The sequence below is a fragment of the Hippoglossus hippoglossus genome, chromosome 12 (genome assembly GCF_009819705.1).
Source record: "Hippoglossus hippoglossus isolate fHipHip1 chromosome 12, fHipHip1.pri, whole genome shotgun sequence".
NCBI lineage: Eukaryota > Metazoa > Chordata > Actinopteri > Pleuronectiformes > Pleuronectidae > Hippoglossus > Hippoglossus hippoglossus.
Window position 1 is genome coordinate 8,529,230 of NC_047162.1, and position 16,245 is coordinate 8,545,474.

A 16,245-nucleotide genomic window follows, 5' to 3' on the forward strand; every position below is an offset into this window, starting at 1 on the left:
GATGCGATTCACGTGAATGTAGCCACACGGCGTCACACTAACTTTTGGCCCGAGTTGAAGTATTTCAACTCAAGTGATTGTCGTGAATGGCGAAATAAGCGTAGCCTTGAGTGAGAGAAGAATTTCCATTGACTATGTAATCTCATCGAGTGAAAGGTTAGCATCGCGCTTGGTGTGAGAGTATAAAAGATAATGCAACAATGATGTATTTAACCCTAATTCTGAAAGTGGGCAGTAATGCTGTGGGATTATTCCGACTAAATGTAAACCACACAGCTCAATAAGTAATTTGCACAATTACTTAAATGATCATAATACCCTAAATATAATGTGTATCATAACTACAGGTACACCCATTTACAAGCCCACATTTCTTTGTAACAGTTGCAATGCATCCAGCTTGCAACTATATAGTAAAATCACAATCTACATGTAGGATGGTATCTGCAACACCTTGAGAAGGTGCGATATCCTCAAGATGTTCCAACTTCTCTCACATGACCAGCGGAATCAACTCTAAGATCACACCGACGTTAACAATCTGTTTCACCGTGTTGTCTTCTATTATCACTCCTCTGCAGGAAGCTCAACCTGCTGCCAGGAAGCTGCACAAAAAAAGAAATAAAAAAGAAAACATGTCTCATTAACTTCATGTACCACTGGAACACATTTGCTCCCACAGTGTTGGCCCTCACCTGCCTTGTGTGAAAGTGATGACAGGGGAGAAGAGGGGGGACGGGGGGGGGGGGGGGGGGGCGCTATCATGAGCCACATTATGTAAATAAGGTGCAGGAGCATGTGCCAGTTAAACCGCAGTGCCGTGCGAAGTGAGACTATACAGGCGGAGAGAGGCTTTGGACGCCAGAAGCCGGGGCCGTCGGTAGATGGCGGTAACCCAAGAAACCTGATCCAGCGGGCTCTCGGGCACTCTGTCTCAGTTTGCAGCACTGAGCGGTGAAGGCACAGAGGAGCCGAGCACTTTTGAAGGACACAAAAAAACGGAGAGAAACCGGAGAGCTCGCGGCGCGTCCTCTCCAGTTTTTACGCGCAGCCCTCCCGAGCCGGAGCCGGAGACGTTCCGCCTGCCCTGCCTCGTCTCAAAAGCAGAAACAACGGGACAACTAAAGGCACCATGGAAGACAAATCCAATTCGTTCTCTAGCAACAAGGAGGAGAAGGCGGATGGGAATAATGTTTTTCAGAGGCAAGACTCCATACAGAAGAACAACACCGGCAGCCAGAACACGAAGGACCACGGCAACTCCGTGGGCTTCAAGGGGGAGCGCGAAGAGGCCATGGTGGGCTTTGACGATCTGGAGGGGGCGTCCAGGGCACACGGTTTCATGCAGCGGCAATTTGGGGCCATGATGCAGCCGGGAGTCAATAAGTTCTCCCTGCGTATGTTCGGCAGTCAGAAAGCGGTGGAGAAAGAGCAGGAGAGGGTCCAAACGGCCGGATACTGGATCATTCATCCATATAGCGATTTTAGGTAAGGGCTAGATAAAAAAAAAAAGAGCCCCCCCCAACCCTCCCTTTCCTCCTCATCACCCCTTTTTATCCACCCCTCCCGTCACCCCTGGGGTCCATACACTCTCACACATACCGCTCTGTCATCGCCCCCCCCCCCCCCCCCCCCCCCCCCCCCCTCCCTCCCTCCAAAGCCCCTTACGCATAATCTATCTCCTGTATTTAGGCAATCAGGCTTCCGCAGGCTGAGGGCTCCGCTGTCAAAATGTGCGTCCGCGTGTGTGCGGTCCATTGCGGCATTTTTATTATAATAAGCGAGGAATGTGTTGAGGCTACAAAGGTGTGCGAGTCGGATGTCCTTGGAAAAAGCCCGGTGAATGTCAGTGGTTCGGAGGGAAGAGACGCGCACACCAGCCCAGGCGTCACACGCGCACACGAGCAGACACAGAGTCAGCTCCGTGTCTTCATTGCGACATATTCGGCTCTCGTGTATCGGGGCGACAGTACCTGGACACAACGTGACAATGCCACTGCACCACCACGGCTTGTAAACATTTCATAGGCGGCGGTAAGACGCGGGGCCTGTGTGCCAGACAGAGAAGATGCACAGAATGCGGTAAAAAAAAAAAAAAAAGAGAATACCGTACAGGGGATGAATTTAAAGGGAAAATGGCCGTGTTTTGAATGCATTAGTTGAAACTGATCTTCGGGTCTGTTTGACAGCGCTGGTGCATGCATGAGTGGTGGGTTGTTTTCATTTTGTGCAGCTGCCCTGCTGGGTAAATGTGGTGGAATGTGTTTGTTTGGAGGGAGCTGCAGAAAGCATCATGCCACACTTGTTTCTCTGGCATCCCCCAAATGCCACAGGGACATTATCACAGTTTTTTTAGTTTTTTTTTCTCTATTGGCCATGGCTGAATAAACCCACAGTGCATTGTCCCACTGAGAGAAGCTCAGATAATCCACATGAGAAGGTAGTGAAACCTGCTCGTCATCTGTGGCACAGTGACTGCGTTCAGATGGTAAACAAATGAGATCAGGTTCAGGCAGGACTGGTTGTCCACAAGCCGCATGTTTACAGTTCACCACTTAACCAATTAAGCATTAGTCTGTGCACCAGTGTCCCCTGGCACGGCACAGCATGGCTCAGCACGGCTCAGCACGGTGGTGACACTCACCCCCTCCAGTTCTCTCTGCTGTAGCAACGTGCCAGGGCACGTAGACAGAGCTGTCCGTGGTCCTGAACTTAGAGCAGGCCTTAAGCACTGAGTGTTCACCCTGCTGCTGATGGAGCCTGCATTAGGAGCATATGTGCCCTGAAAGTTGAATTGACTCTTTCACTGTGGCTTTATAACTGTGTAGCTCTCTGCAAAAGGATAAGCAGATCACGTTGATGTGTTTTAGTACAACACAATGTGCATATCGGCTCCAAACTGCATCAGAGTTCACGAGGCATTGTGTTTTGTTTCACCTTTGCACTAACCCCATATGACTACACACAAGAGTACTGCCTAACAGGGATATCCTGAGCTCCCCACACAAAAACACAGGCATATGCACATGCCCATGTGCACACACAGATGTACAATGATGGTGGGCACGGATTAGTAGCGCAACACAACAGTCAATGAGCTTAGCAGTCTCTGAAAACAATTATGTAAGGAGATTTGACCCCCGCTTCTGAAAGATGGCCAAGGGTAGGGCAGGAACGCTTCACTGATGATGCCTACCTTTTTTCAGTTATTAATGATTGTTTCAATCAATTGCAGTTATGTTTGAATGTGCTAAAAACTAAATAAAAAATATAAGCAGGGAAGGCAGGTGAGGCAGTAGATTCCTACAAGGGGTATGAAGGAGTTAAAAACGTGTTTTGTGTCCATGATTCTCAATCGGATCAAACTAAAACCGAACATTTACACAAAACATGAACAGGACAATCAGCATAAATAGAAACCTCAGTCACACAATCCAAGAACAAATCCGTCAGTGAAGCGACCAACATCGCATCGTAAATCCATCCCATATCCATCCATGATCTTTAAAGGATCTTTTAAATATGATTAGTGTTCCACATAGTTTCATTTCTGCAGTTGTGGGGTTAAGGGTTAGGGGTTACCCTATTCTGATTATGACATATTGTTATTTTGCTTTAACATTTACCAATTGGTTTTTTGATCCACTTTCCTCTCAAGTCATGTTTATTTTCTTATTTGAAACGAAAGAAGAGGAACATTTAGAGAGAAAGTGCAGGAAAAGGCTTCATACGAGGAAATGATTGCTGATGTCACTGTAGTGCACATACGTTCAGTACAGTATGTCTCAGAGCCTATTCTGACTGTGTTGAATCAGAGACAAATTAGGTCATCAATGGGGGTTCTGTCATATAATCTCTGCTCAAGGACTCTTTTATTCCTGCTGTATTAGAATACAAAGCTAAAAGAGGTAGGGGAACGCCCCCTTAGGTTCAGGTCTAATGACATTTTCGTAAGAGAAGCTCCTCGTCCTCTAGTGAAGACACAACCCTCATATATACCCTTGCATATCGCATAAGAGTCCGCATCCTGACTCCAAAGTGGTACTGCGAGGTTGTATCCTACTGCTCCGAGCTATCTGTCATGCTGGTGCATAGATGATGGAGGTGCAAGGGTCCACTTTGCTTGGCAGCTCTCCTTGCACTTTGGCATAAAAGTTAATCTGTTTCTCTGCTGTGGGGCTTGACTTAACAATATAATTATTTTGGGGGCTTTGTGTATCACTAGCAATCTTTGCATAATTAAATAAACACGTACTGCCCCGCATTCATTGCTGTACTGACCAAAAGGAGAAAATGAAACGCTGTTTCATTCTCTCACAGAAAAGTCTTGCGTAAGTGCTGTCCATGAATGACACCACTATCCACATGGGCTTTATATTGCTTTGTGGGAGTGTTTGAAACTTAATATCCAACATATTCTTCGTACACAGTGGCTGCTTAAAGATTAATGGCAAGTTAGTAATATTCATTATTCATAGATTTTTAGAGAGGCCTCATGCACGGCCTCATACACCTCTGTTTATGCCAAGGAGAGGCCTTAGTGGCAGTCGAAAACACTCTTGTGATGTTGTTTCTCCCAAATAACAGAAAAGACACATGGGTTTGTTTCAGCCATCACATCTGCTCATAGGTGCAGTGACACGTTCTTGTCGTTTTGCTTGACATTGAAATTTGTCCCTGGTGCCTGTTATTAACTGTGCTGGAAACGGAGGGAAATTTATTCTCAGCAATCTCCCCAGAACCATTAATAATGACACATGTTTATGTCATAAATATGGTAAAATAACATTAATGCATATGATATCCTAAGACAGTTTCTGCAATAACTGCATGTGTAGATGTCCAAATCTAATAATACTTCTTTATTATCCCGATAAGAAATTCTTCTATTTAAAGTTTTAAGGATGAATTACAGCTAGTTTAATGCATTTCAGCATTTGCAAATAAATGTATTGATCTCGATATCTAGAGGGAAACATGTGGCAGATGTTTCTGTACCAATATGCACAGATACATTATCATTCCCGCTTGTGACCTCTGCAGCACAGTTCATACCCATTACGTTGCAGATTGGACCGGCTCGGGCTGTGCTGAGTAAGATCGTGTGGGGTTCCCTCAGCTGCTTGCAGGAGTAGTTGGGCATTGATTATGTTGTATTCGGAGGAAACGTACGAGAACAAAGCGGGCCGGCTTCATGTGCAGCAGGATTAGTACGATAGAGATTCCTCTGCCTGGTTTATTAATCCACCACTGGGCTGCCACGTTATCAGATTGTCACTATATTATTATATTTGTATCTGATGCAATACATGCAATATGCTGATAAAGTGGCCAGTTAGCTTTGGTGGAAGTATGTTCTAAATCCACCACAGTAGTAGCTGCAGTATGTATGTTTTTTTCTTTTATGGCATTAACCAGCACCTTCAATTGCTTGGTTCATTGAGCTGAATTGTAAGAACTGAATTGTTTTTCCTCTTGGTTGGGTTTATCATTTGAAAGCTTTTTTAATTTTTTTTTACCTGTGATGTATTGGGGTAACATCGGCACATTTCTCTTTCTCACCTCTCGCATGGTGTATAAATCAGCCAGAGGACCCGGTGCTGTCTCTGCAGCGATACTGCAGCACCCACAGTGTTTGGGAACAGTGATTTAGTGATTGCATCTCCCACTTTTTATCAATCAGAGCCAAGGCTTGTGTTTCTGAGCGGATTTACAAATACAAAAAATACAAAACGCTGAATACCAGATACAATTATCTTTTAAAAGAGCAGCAGAATGCAAAGCTCTCCTCGATGTAATTTCATAGGTGGTGCGGGACCTGGGGTGTACGTGTGGAGGTGAGTGTGCAAAAATTACCATGTGAATATGAGTGGAGTACTTAAGGTGCGCTGCTGGAGCTGTCAAACCTGAAGGAGTAGTCACTGAATGCACTGCTGGTGCTGGAGCTGCATGTTACAGTCGGGTGCCCTGCACTCGCTTACTGGTTTAACTGGGACTGGCTTCATTCTGAGAACAGGATCACTGGAGCAAGAGCCTGATACAATGATGTGGCGAGAATTGGACACAGTGGTAGAGCTGTTAAAGAACGGAGGCCGTGGCATGATTTTTAACAGCAAGCAACTTAGAGTTGCTTTCCAATGCAGAACTAATCTTCATGTTTTTCAAGTCTGATTCGAGTCAAACTTCTTCAGAGTTCCGCTGCTTTAATTCAACATACAGAGAAACATTATGTTTTATTCATTAGATAAGTGGGTGTCTCAGAGGTTAAGGCCAGTATACCACCTACCTCAGCCAAGAGAGAAATGGAAATAACTCAGAGATGTGGGCACTCAGTGGGATCTCATTTTCTACACAGGGCAATTGATTATGTTAATATGTGAGGAAAAGATCCACCATTTACATGATTTGAAACATAGTCATTTAACAGATAAGGATAATGAATTCTGCAGTGGTACGTGGGTAATACTGATTTCTCCTTTAAATGCTCACTTGTGGTTTTGAACGAGTGTCAGAGGTACTTGAATACAATATTGTTTGTGTTGTTACATTTTCACATTTTATTCTATAAATTACTTACTTTGACTCTGAAAGGTATTTTTCTTTGTTCTAGATTAGCCCTCTGTTTAACCACAGGCTAATGAAGCTATCTTAAGTATTTCCTACAAATTAGAAGATCTCTTTATAATCAGAATAATGAATAGTTCTTTGCATCTTGTTGTGAGGCCATTATAGAAGACGGATTTTAGCAGATGTTTTGACTTGAAGCCACGTATTCCACTTTTATATATAAATAATAAAAGTAGAACTTATCTTGCACGTACATACTGTCTCCGCATTAGCCTAGCATGTCAAACTAAAGGGTATCGACACACTGACATGTATGTTGCTAGCATGTACACTTAGGAGGAATGAAGAGCATCACAAACCCATCAGTGCATCATGTTATCTGCTCAAGGTGTTAAGTCAAGGCTCTCCATAGAGGGGTCCACTCCACAGGCCTCAGTTCAATGCCTGCTGGTGTAAAAATACTGATTAAGGATATCACAAACCACCTCGCTGACCGCTGTTTAGATGGAGCACAGACGATTATCGGACACATGATCTGTGGATATTTATACATCCAAGGCCTCTGCTTAATTTACTTCCAAAAACCGATCCATTACTGGGTGGCCAGTCTGCCAGACAGACAGGCAGGCAGCCTGCCAACTAGCCAGTCCATTTCCACCTTCGACAACGAGTCACGACCGGACGGCGAGGCAGAGCAGAGGCAGGCTGCAGCGATGGCGTCAGCGGATTTTTTAGCATGAGATAGGATTCCTGAAAGCATCTATTTTCATTCATGGTTGCTCTGCCTTTATGCCTGATGAATCACGTCTGGCTCTGATCATCACCAAACAGAGGGCAAGGACATAAACACAGCCAGACAGGACTTTTGGTAACAACACAAGCAGATGAACTTGTCAGAGCTCCCCTTGACAGCTTGTCAGGGCCTCAGAGACTCGGAACATCCGCACCACAGACCAGAACTTTCTACTTATTATTCTCAGTTTCAGCAATCTGTGATCTAATGTACAGGACATGTGTATGCACACATCTGCCATAGCAGGAAATAACTCAGACAATAATAACAAAATTTGGATTTTTATTCGGGCATGTTAGAGAGACGGTTGTTGGTTTGGTCAACTACTTTGGTTGATGCTAAAATATGACACCAAAGAAATAAAAAATAATCATTCATGTTCCCCAGATGATGCACCAGAGACGTTCTGATACTTATACCAGGATCAGAAATGCATCAGATGCTGCCGAAAATGCCGACTCAAGCATCGTCAAATACGCTAATCTATGCACGGGGAAGTCCCACAAGTTAATGACTGTGTGTGCCATCTGCAAGACTTTAGTTAGGGGGGATTCACTAGTGTTGCCAATTACAACAATAGCAACAGGCCGCACTCAGTAACAGCCAGTACACAGATATATTGGCGAAATGGGATTGAAACATCTCTACTACTGACACCTAAGTTTGAGGATACCCAGGTTTTGTTCCAACGGCGTCATTAAATCAAAATCTCACTTTATTTCAAACACCTGCTCCGTACTCTGTATGTTCTTCACTTGCATTACATTAATGTTTTATATGATTTCCTGCCTCCTACAAAACATCTGATGAAAAAACTGGACAGCTTTATACTCTCAGGACATTCTCTAAAGATGTAGTTGGAATCCGTCTTGATAACTTGTTTTAAACTTGTAGAGTCTGACCTGTTTTTAAGTTAATTACAATTGTTACCGACACATTCTCCTGCTTTATGGACCATTTCTAATTGAACGTCTCCATGTTTTCTCACTTGCGTTACTGATTTGTGTGTGTGTGTGTGTGCGTTGCTCCTCGCAGGTTCTACTGGGACTTGATAATGCTCATCATGATGATGGGGAATCTAATCATCATTCCTGTGGGAATAACCTTCTTCTCAGAGCAGACCACCACCACCTGGCTGGTGTTCAACGTGGCCTCGGACACAATCTTCCTCGTGGACCTGGTCATGAACTTCAGGACGGGGATCGTCAACGAGGAGAGCTCCGAGATCATCCTCGACCCCAAGATCATCAAGATGAATTACCTGAAGAGCTGGTTCGTGGTGGACTTCCTCTCCTCCATTCCAGTGGATTATATCTTTTTAATAGTGGAGAAAGGTTTTGACTCTGAGGTTTATAAAACGGCCCGCGCCCTGCGAATCGTCCGCTTCACCAAGATCCTCAGTCTCCTGCGTCTGTTAAGACTGTCCCGACTCATCAGATACATACATCAGTGGGAGGAGGTGCGTATATATATACTTTATTTTTTTCATGAACAGAATGGAAAAAAAAACTGAAAAAGAAATTGACATAAGAGCGGAGAGCCAGGCAGTGACTCAGAGTTCTGGTGCACTGTATATGCCTGTGATGTGTTTGTGCAGCGGGGTGCGTCTCTCTGTGGCTGGGTGCTTTCCCCAGCAGCACGGCAACAACCTTGAGAGGTTAATGCACAGATATAATTGTGCATGTATAAAACTAATGGGTGCTGTCAATCAGCACCGGTCAGAAGGCTTATCTGTGGATAACAAGTGGTTTTGCCAGTTTCAGCTCATTGATGGATGAAATTAATTCAAACAGAGAAAAGGTAATTGGCTCCGCTTCCGTCTTAGTTAGAACTATATACTGGATATGCATGGATTCAGGGTATAATGTAGTGTGGTTTAAAAATTGAGAGAGAGATTTATAGCGGAGGTTAAAGCAACTACTTTGTGGATGTTTTGCTGGTGTGGTTGTTACGTGACTCTGGTGTATTTCCTGTGAACACCCACAAGGTTAAACAAACACCGGACATAACCCAGAGCGAGACATTATTACCCTCCATCGAGTCACTGCGCTGCCTGACTCAGACTATTTAACCAAGCTCTAGTGTCCTCCTCCTCCTCCTCCTCCTCCTCCCGGTAACGATTTCATTACACTGACTGATCTAAAGATTGCGCTCCCCCACATCACGACCCAACCATTTGAGCAGACGCAGCTATGACACTGTGGCCGAAGCAATGATGTTACACATTTGCCCTGAAATGCAGCTCAGTTAAAATGAGAATAGGCGACCATAACACTATCAACTGTAATGAGCCGGCCTCACGCTCATCCTGAATGTCCTTGCCTGTCCTGCTCCCCGTCCACCTCCCGCCCTCATTGTTATTGCTGCCGCGGTTATCCACGCTGCTTGTTGTTGTTGTTGTAAGGGCACATACTGCATGGCTCACTGATACATCTGTTATAATGGTGGTGCAGGAATGGATAATTCACAGTCTAAAGATGTGTTTGGTAGCCTAAAAGGTGGAATAAGTGAATATTTACAAAGCAGGAAACGATCACACAAGCAATGAGCATCAGACTTTAAGGATATAATATGTACAGTAACTGTGCTTCATTAAAATGTCTAAAAAACGACCAGACCTACTTTCAAGGATGTAACTTTTTGGGGGGGGTTGAGGTCTCTGCCTATGGTTTAGATAAATGAGGCAAAATCTTAGCCTAGTCTCACAGATTGAAACACTAATTCTGTAGAACCAACAACCTCCACCTACAAAATGATGAACTAGTAAAAAAAAAATCGCATTGCAAATTAAATTGAATCGAGAAAAGCTAACAATTTAAATAATGTTTTTTTATTCAGCGTGACGTATTTATCGGGGGGGGGTGTACAGTCCGATTTAGATTATTAGGAGGGTTAGAACCCCCTCACTCCCCCTATTAAGTACACCATAACTAATGTTATGTTTCCAACAATGTTCAAACCCAGGTAATGGGCCGTTTAATTTAGCTTGACACTTTGTCCACGTTTTACGAAGGGGAAATGCACTCCACTCTGCTTCACGACATCGACAAACTAGGTCTCCTGTTATTGTTTTGATTGAGAGACCCCTAGTGGCCAAAGTAACATATAATTTGTTTAATAGACACATACAGCGCTATTAGTGCTATAAACAGCACTGTATATGTTTAGTGTCATTCTTCCTGGATATGGCACGAATGAAAAACAAAAACATGTGTCCGCAAAGTGTTATTCAACCTTTCTCAAATATGGGTTTAGGATCCACAGACACACGCAAGCGCACCCTCACAAACACACTCACCCACTGCAAACCATATTCTGAAAGTGAGCATCATATGGATTTCACCCTGACATGCACACTATGTGGGAAGTTTTGTCACGAAACTCAGATAGGGCAGCAGCACACTATGCTGCAGTATAGTTTGCAGAGCTGTGTGCAGTGGGAGGATGAGACGGTATGGACCGGGGTTAGCAACACAAATAGATGGTGCCGCAAGGTTAATGAAAATCTGCAGTGAACATGCAGGGAGGCAGTGCAGTATAGCAGAGGGATGTGTCATAATGCCTGGATCCAACAGTCGAGCTCAGCCCTGCACCCTCAGTTCATCTCTCTCACGCTCGCTCGTTCCTCTTTGTCTCTATCCGTCTTTCTGCTTATCAAATTCTTCCCCTTTACTTCTCCCCCCTCTCCTCCCCTCACATGTCTTTTTCACACCCTCTTACTCACGAAATGTCATCCTCCTTTAGCACTGGTTGTCTCAAGACGTCGCCGCTTCTAACTTTAAAAACACAGGTAATGTATTGAAATCGAGTATAGTTCAGCGCAACGACGTTAAATGGACACGCCCGATAATATAATGGCGACTCAGACACATCCACGGGAGACGTGAGAGGAAAGACAAGGCACTCAGTGGAAAAATTCCAGGCTGTCGTAACGTGTTAGGTGCAGGGCGCAGGATCAGAGCTTTAATGGAAGGACAAATGCAGTCTTCTGCGATCATAATGGGTTTCAAGCAGTGAACCATCATTACATCAGCCTCAGGACGGACTCAACTTAGTTAATCAGTCAATTTCTACAGTAAGTCATCCTCCAGCCTGTAGGTCCGTCATTTCCCTCAGCTGTTGTGATCTCTCTGCCCCACTTTTTCACTTTGTTGCCATCTCTTCTCTCCGTCTGTGAAGCGTGCCGGCCGGACGGTCAGAGCCGAGCTGCAGTCAGTTTTTTTATCAATACTATTGGGAAAATTCATAGGTTTCATTAACCTAAATGAGCAACAAGCCGACGGAGATTGATGTTTGTTGAGAAAATTACCTGATGGTTGGTCTCAAAGTATCTATGAGCCCTTGTGCTGAACCAGAAACCTCTTATAGGCATTACTGCTGGGAAGTGGATGCGGAAGTGTATTATAGTCAGGAGCTGATGCATCTCATGTGTTTATCTATTGTTCACCCTCTTATCGACATGATGCCCAGAGATAGATATTCAAATGGTTGGAGTGTGTGTGTGTGTGTGTTTAAGTAGGAAAACATCTAACTTCATTTTGGACCAATTTGACAGTAGATGCTACTATTTCTATCTTTGTGCATGATTCTCCGTTTGTTGCTCAATTATTCATTCCTCCAATTGCTCACGCATGATTCTTGCACGGTGCGGTGCTTAGGGAAATCGCAGCGTACAGTGTGAAGGTCTCGCAGAGCAGGAATATACGCCGTGTGCTCAAACACCCACAATTTAAACACGCTGCAGCCAAATGGAGGCTGGTTCGCATCCAAATTCACTAGATTCAAATAAAAAAACGTATCTAGTGAATTTGAATATGGTTTTATAAGGGGACTGTTGGACACTCTACCCAGAGTTAGCGATGGGTCAAATGTAACGTGAACTGTGCCACACATGACGCACAGTGAATTGTCACACAATTCTGCAGCATTTTAGCATCTTTCAGCTGAATGTTTTGGTTTCACATCCACAAATTGCACTGCCTTGATTTAACCCTGCAGTAACTAATGTATATCTGATCTTAATAATGTCTCTGGAACATTTCCCCCCCCCGACAGGAAACAAAAGCCCTTAGTCATAGTCTTCCACCACTAATAGTGACCTCCTGGGAATCATTAAAGACTGAATATTCAACAATTCAGTGAAATAATGAGACTAGTCATCGAGGGCACTTTTTGCCCTTTCATTTTTAATTTCACAGGCATTTGTTTTTGATCTTTCAAGGACATTTTGGCCCTCTACTCCTCTTTATTAATAATTCTACCTCCCTTATGTTTCTCTTATTATTTCATACCCTCTCAGATAAAGAGCTAATTATCCTAATGACCTCACAGTCACGACAGACTCACTCTACGGCTGCTACCTTCGGATATCCACTAATGCAGCAGAGATCTTTGGGAGTTTCTTCCTTCCCAGGAACCGTTTCAGAAACCACCTCATCCAGTGCTGATTTTAATAATGAATGCCAACAGCAGACTGAGAGGGTATAACATTTTTAAACTGCTGCGGCGAATCCCCACAGCTCCCAGTGCCACATCTGGCTCATCACAGCCACCAGGCCTCCTGCCAGATCCCGACTCGAGCTCAGGGGCTCAGGTTGGGCTTGTGGCAGGAGACCGGCCCCCCAGGGGCGGCCCTGCACTTTTCCGAGCCCCAGGCAGAATCTGTCTGCTTCTCCACGCATCAGCACCAAAACAGTAAACATGATCATTATTTTGTTTACCAACATACTGGATTACTCATCTTCTGTAAATAACGGCATATTGGGATCAAGGACATCAACAAACCCACACTAAAAAAGAGCAACTCACCTTCAGGCTAAAGTTTATGTTTTGACTACGTCTAAGCGTTTTTAATGTTTATCTGTCAAAAATAAGACTTCAATTTAACTTGGCTCCTCCACAATTTGTTCTATTTTTAATGTCTGTTCTCTGCAGAAAAAGTCATCAGTGATTGCCTTGTAACACATCTGCTGGGACCTAATTATTGTTTCCCTCTGTGACGCTGCAGTGGAAATGTTAATGAATACATTACTATAACATTTTGACAGCTAATTTAGCGAACTGCATAAAATCAGAGAGCTCACGTTGTCCTAAGCTTTTATAGCTGAGGTTAATAATTGATGTGTGACAATATTTTTCAATAAACCGTATTTCTATTGATAAATTACAGTAGCTCTGGCTTTGTGATACTTTCGCCATATGATACTGAGGGAGATTTGTCCCTGGCAGATTCTGAGTGTGTGTGTGTGTGTACTTGTTTTACACGCAAGTATAAACACTGACCTTGTCATGACCCATTAGCCTCATGGGACCAAGACCCAGTCCCGATGAGCCCAAACTTAAGTTCTAAGGTTGTGTTTGGTAGAAGGCTTTGGTTGGGATGTCCACAGTGAATGGAACTCAATGCCAAGACCTAATGATGGCTGCACAAAAACCTGTGTGTGTAATGTGGAGACAGTTTGCCTTTAATTCAGGGTTTGTTTTCCTCTTCACTGAAGCAGATAGTGTGTATGTTGTATTTGGTCCCATTTCAGTGAACTGTAGTTTGATACTTTGTCCCACCTGCTTCACACAATGATTCCCACCTCCTACAGTTGGTACTAAGACGTTAAAGAAGCAGGACATGATCGCACCAGTTTCACCTGCTGATTACTCACCTGCACTGCTGTGACCTGGTTTTATTCTTATTTATGTTTATTCCTATGGAATAGTGCTGAATCATCGCATTGACAAAAAGCTACAGTATAGATGCTGGCAGGCGTTTCCCTTTTTTTCAATGTCCTTGTTTTAAAATTTCTGGAAGAATGAAACTTCATCGTCACCTCGTGCCATCATGTCATCACCAGAGTTGCCTTTGCGGTAGAGGGACACCCTGACATGTCATTTGTCAGTGACTTCTACCAATCACAGGCACAGTCGGTCGGTGGGTGGGTTGTTCGTTTCTCACGTTTATTTGATCCCTGGCACGCAATAAGAGCTTTATTCATATTTTATAGGAAAATAAGCTGAATGTGCGTGATGCACTTAGCAGCTGCTTGTGGGACGTGGCAGCTACGGCAGCCCCAACGTGCAGCTCCAATTTGTCTTCATTAAAATCGTTGGGCCGTCCTATAAAGGTAAAACCTGTCTCGGCGAACATCAGATCAGATTGTTCTTTTCAATCATGACAAATATATAACGCATATGTTGCACAAACCCAAACCCTCTGAATACACAGGTACTGGTTATGGGGGATATGTGTTTTTCACTGGGCTATGTTAGGGAGGTAGGCAGTGTCTGCTGCAGCTGACTGCAGAGCATGATGCAAGTGATCTGTTTAATTAGAGTGTCTGCAGGGATCCGTCGTCCCGAGCGAAGGTGCACAGTTGATTCACAGCTCAGTCGGTAAATTGATCTGAAAGGGGGGAAAATGTGAGCTGACTGACCTGGGTATCTAGTGCACTGCGTGGGAACAGTAGAGGAGACTTTAACTACATTACACTGGCTAAATGTGGTCTCCACTGAAGTAACCCATGTACTACTGGCTGACAGCAGGCATTTGTTTTCCTCCTCTATATTAAGACAAAGCATTTTCAACAGACTGACGTAGATGTGGATATTGGTCTTTTTTGGGGGTAATTGTTGAATTTAAGACGTAAAAGGCTTCAAAGTTTTGTGATGTAGTGTTTTAATAAACTCCTCTTCACTTCATCAAATATTAGTGTAATTTACAGGTTTTTGGTTTATATATTAAGTGTAAATGCCATGAAAATACAGTAAATTACTATAACTAAAATATTAACCATATAATAAATGTGGTCTGGGTTAGGTGTCTAAATCTGTAAATTTATATAAAGGGAAAATGGTCTTAAATATTAAATTATATTGAATTTCATGTGTATGTATTTGTATTGTTTTCAGTGTGTAGCATATATATAATCTCAAATAATATATCTTCACATATCGTACGAAATTAGGCTTCTATATTAAAAAAAAATGACGTTCCAAATCAAGGTATAGGTCAGAGAAAAAAGGGACATTTCACTTTACAAAAACCTTAAGTGATGCTGGAAACTACTTTTACAGAATAAATAATTCATTCTGTCAGCCAACCAATTAATCAGCTAATTGTCACATAGTTGAAAAACGTCAAAATGCACATGTGAGCTGCACAGGGATGATGATCAAGCCACGGTTTACTGTCGTCTCCCTCCTTAGCAACAGAGGAGCCGTCTCAGAGCAGTTTTACAAAGTGTTTGGTGGCTTGAGGCCCCCACAGTCTAAGTGCATAATCTCTCCCTCACTCACACACACAGAAGGTGTGCTGAATCATGTTGTGCTGAATCATACGTGAGGTTGAAAGAGAGACGGGAAGACTGATGGAGGAGGAAGTGTGTAAAGAGAAATGTGTGTTGTGTTTTATCTTTTTGTGTGTGTGTGTGTCCTCATCACACAGCAGCAACTGGGATTCCTGTACCACGTTCCCCTGATTTGATTTTCTATTGCGTCGACCCGGCTTCTTTCTGTAATTACACCTTGTACAATGACACTAAAAGAAATACAGGACAAAGGTTTTTAAATGTGATCCGATAATGCTTTTTTTTCTGGCTTTACATTTTAGGACACGCAATCCACCTTTGTTCTTTTGAAGCTGCACACACATGCAATCTATCACAGTGACTGTAGAGCTAAACAAAAACCCGTTGAATCTCTACAGAACGTATACAATCCATTTATCACACAGAACAGCCAATGACATTTATAGGAGGATAATTAAAAGGAGCCTAGCCTCATTACCACGTTCTCTCAAATGCCATTTGGTTGTAACACACACACACACACACACACACACACACACACACACACACACATGCACACACAGCAGTGAGGAGCAGGGATGTGACTGG

At 43.5% G+C, this 16,245-nt stretch overlaps 1 protein-coding gene across 1 annotated transcript in view; it reads left to right on the forward strand.

Annotated features, from left to right (window-relative positions):
• Positions 1-746: 746 nt before the first annotated feature.
• The window catches only part of LOC117771659 (potassium/sodium hyperpolarization-activated cyclic nucleotide-gated channel 1), a 70,590-nt gene continuing 55,091 nt past the window's right edge, over positions 747-16,245 (forward strand). Inside the window, exons 1-2 of the mRNA XM_034602287.1 lie at positions 747-1,488; positions 8,396-8,819. Coding sequence (XP_034458178.1) covers positions 1,133-1,488; positions 8,396-8,819 — 780 coding nt within the window. The 5' untranslated portion in view covers positions 747-1,132. The remainder of the gene's footprint in view (positions 1,489-8,395; positions 8,820-16,245) is intronic.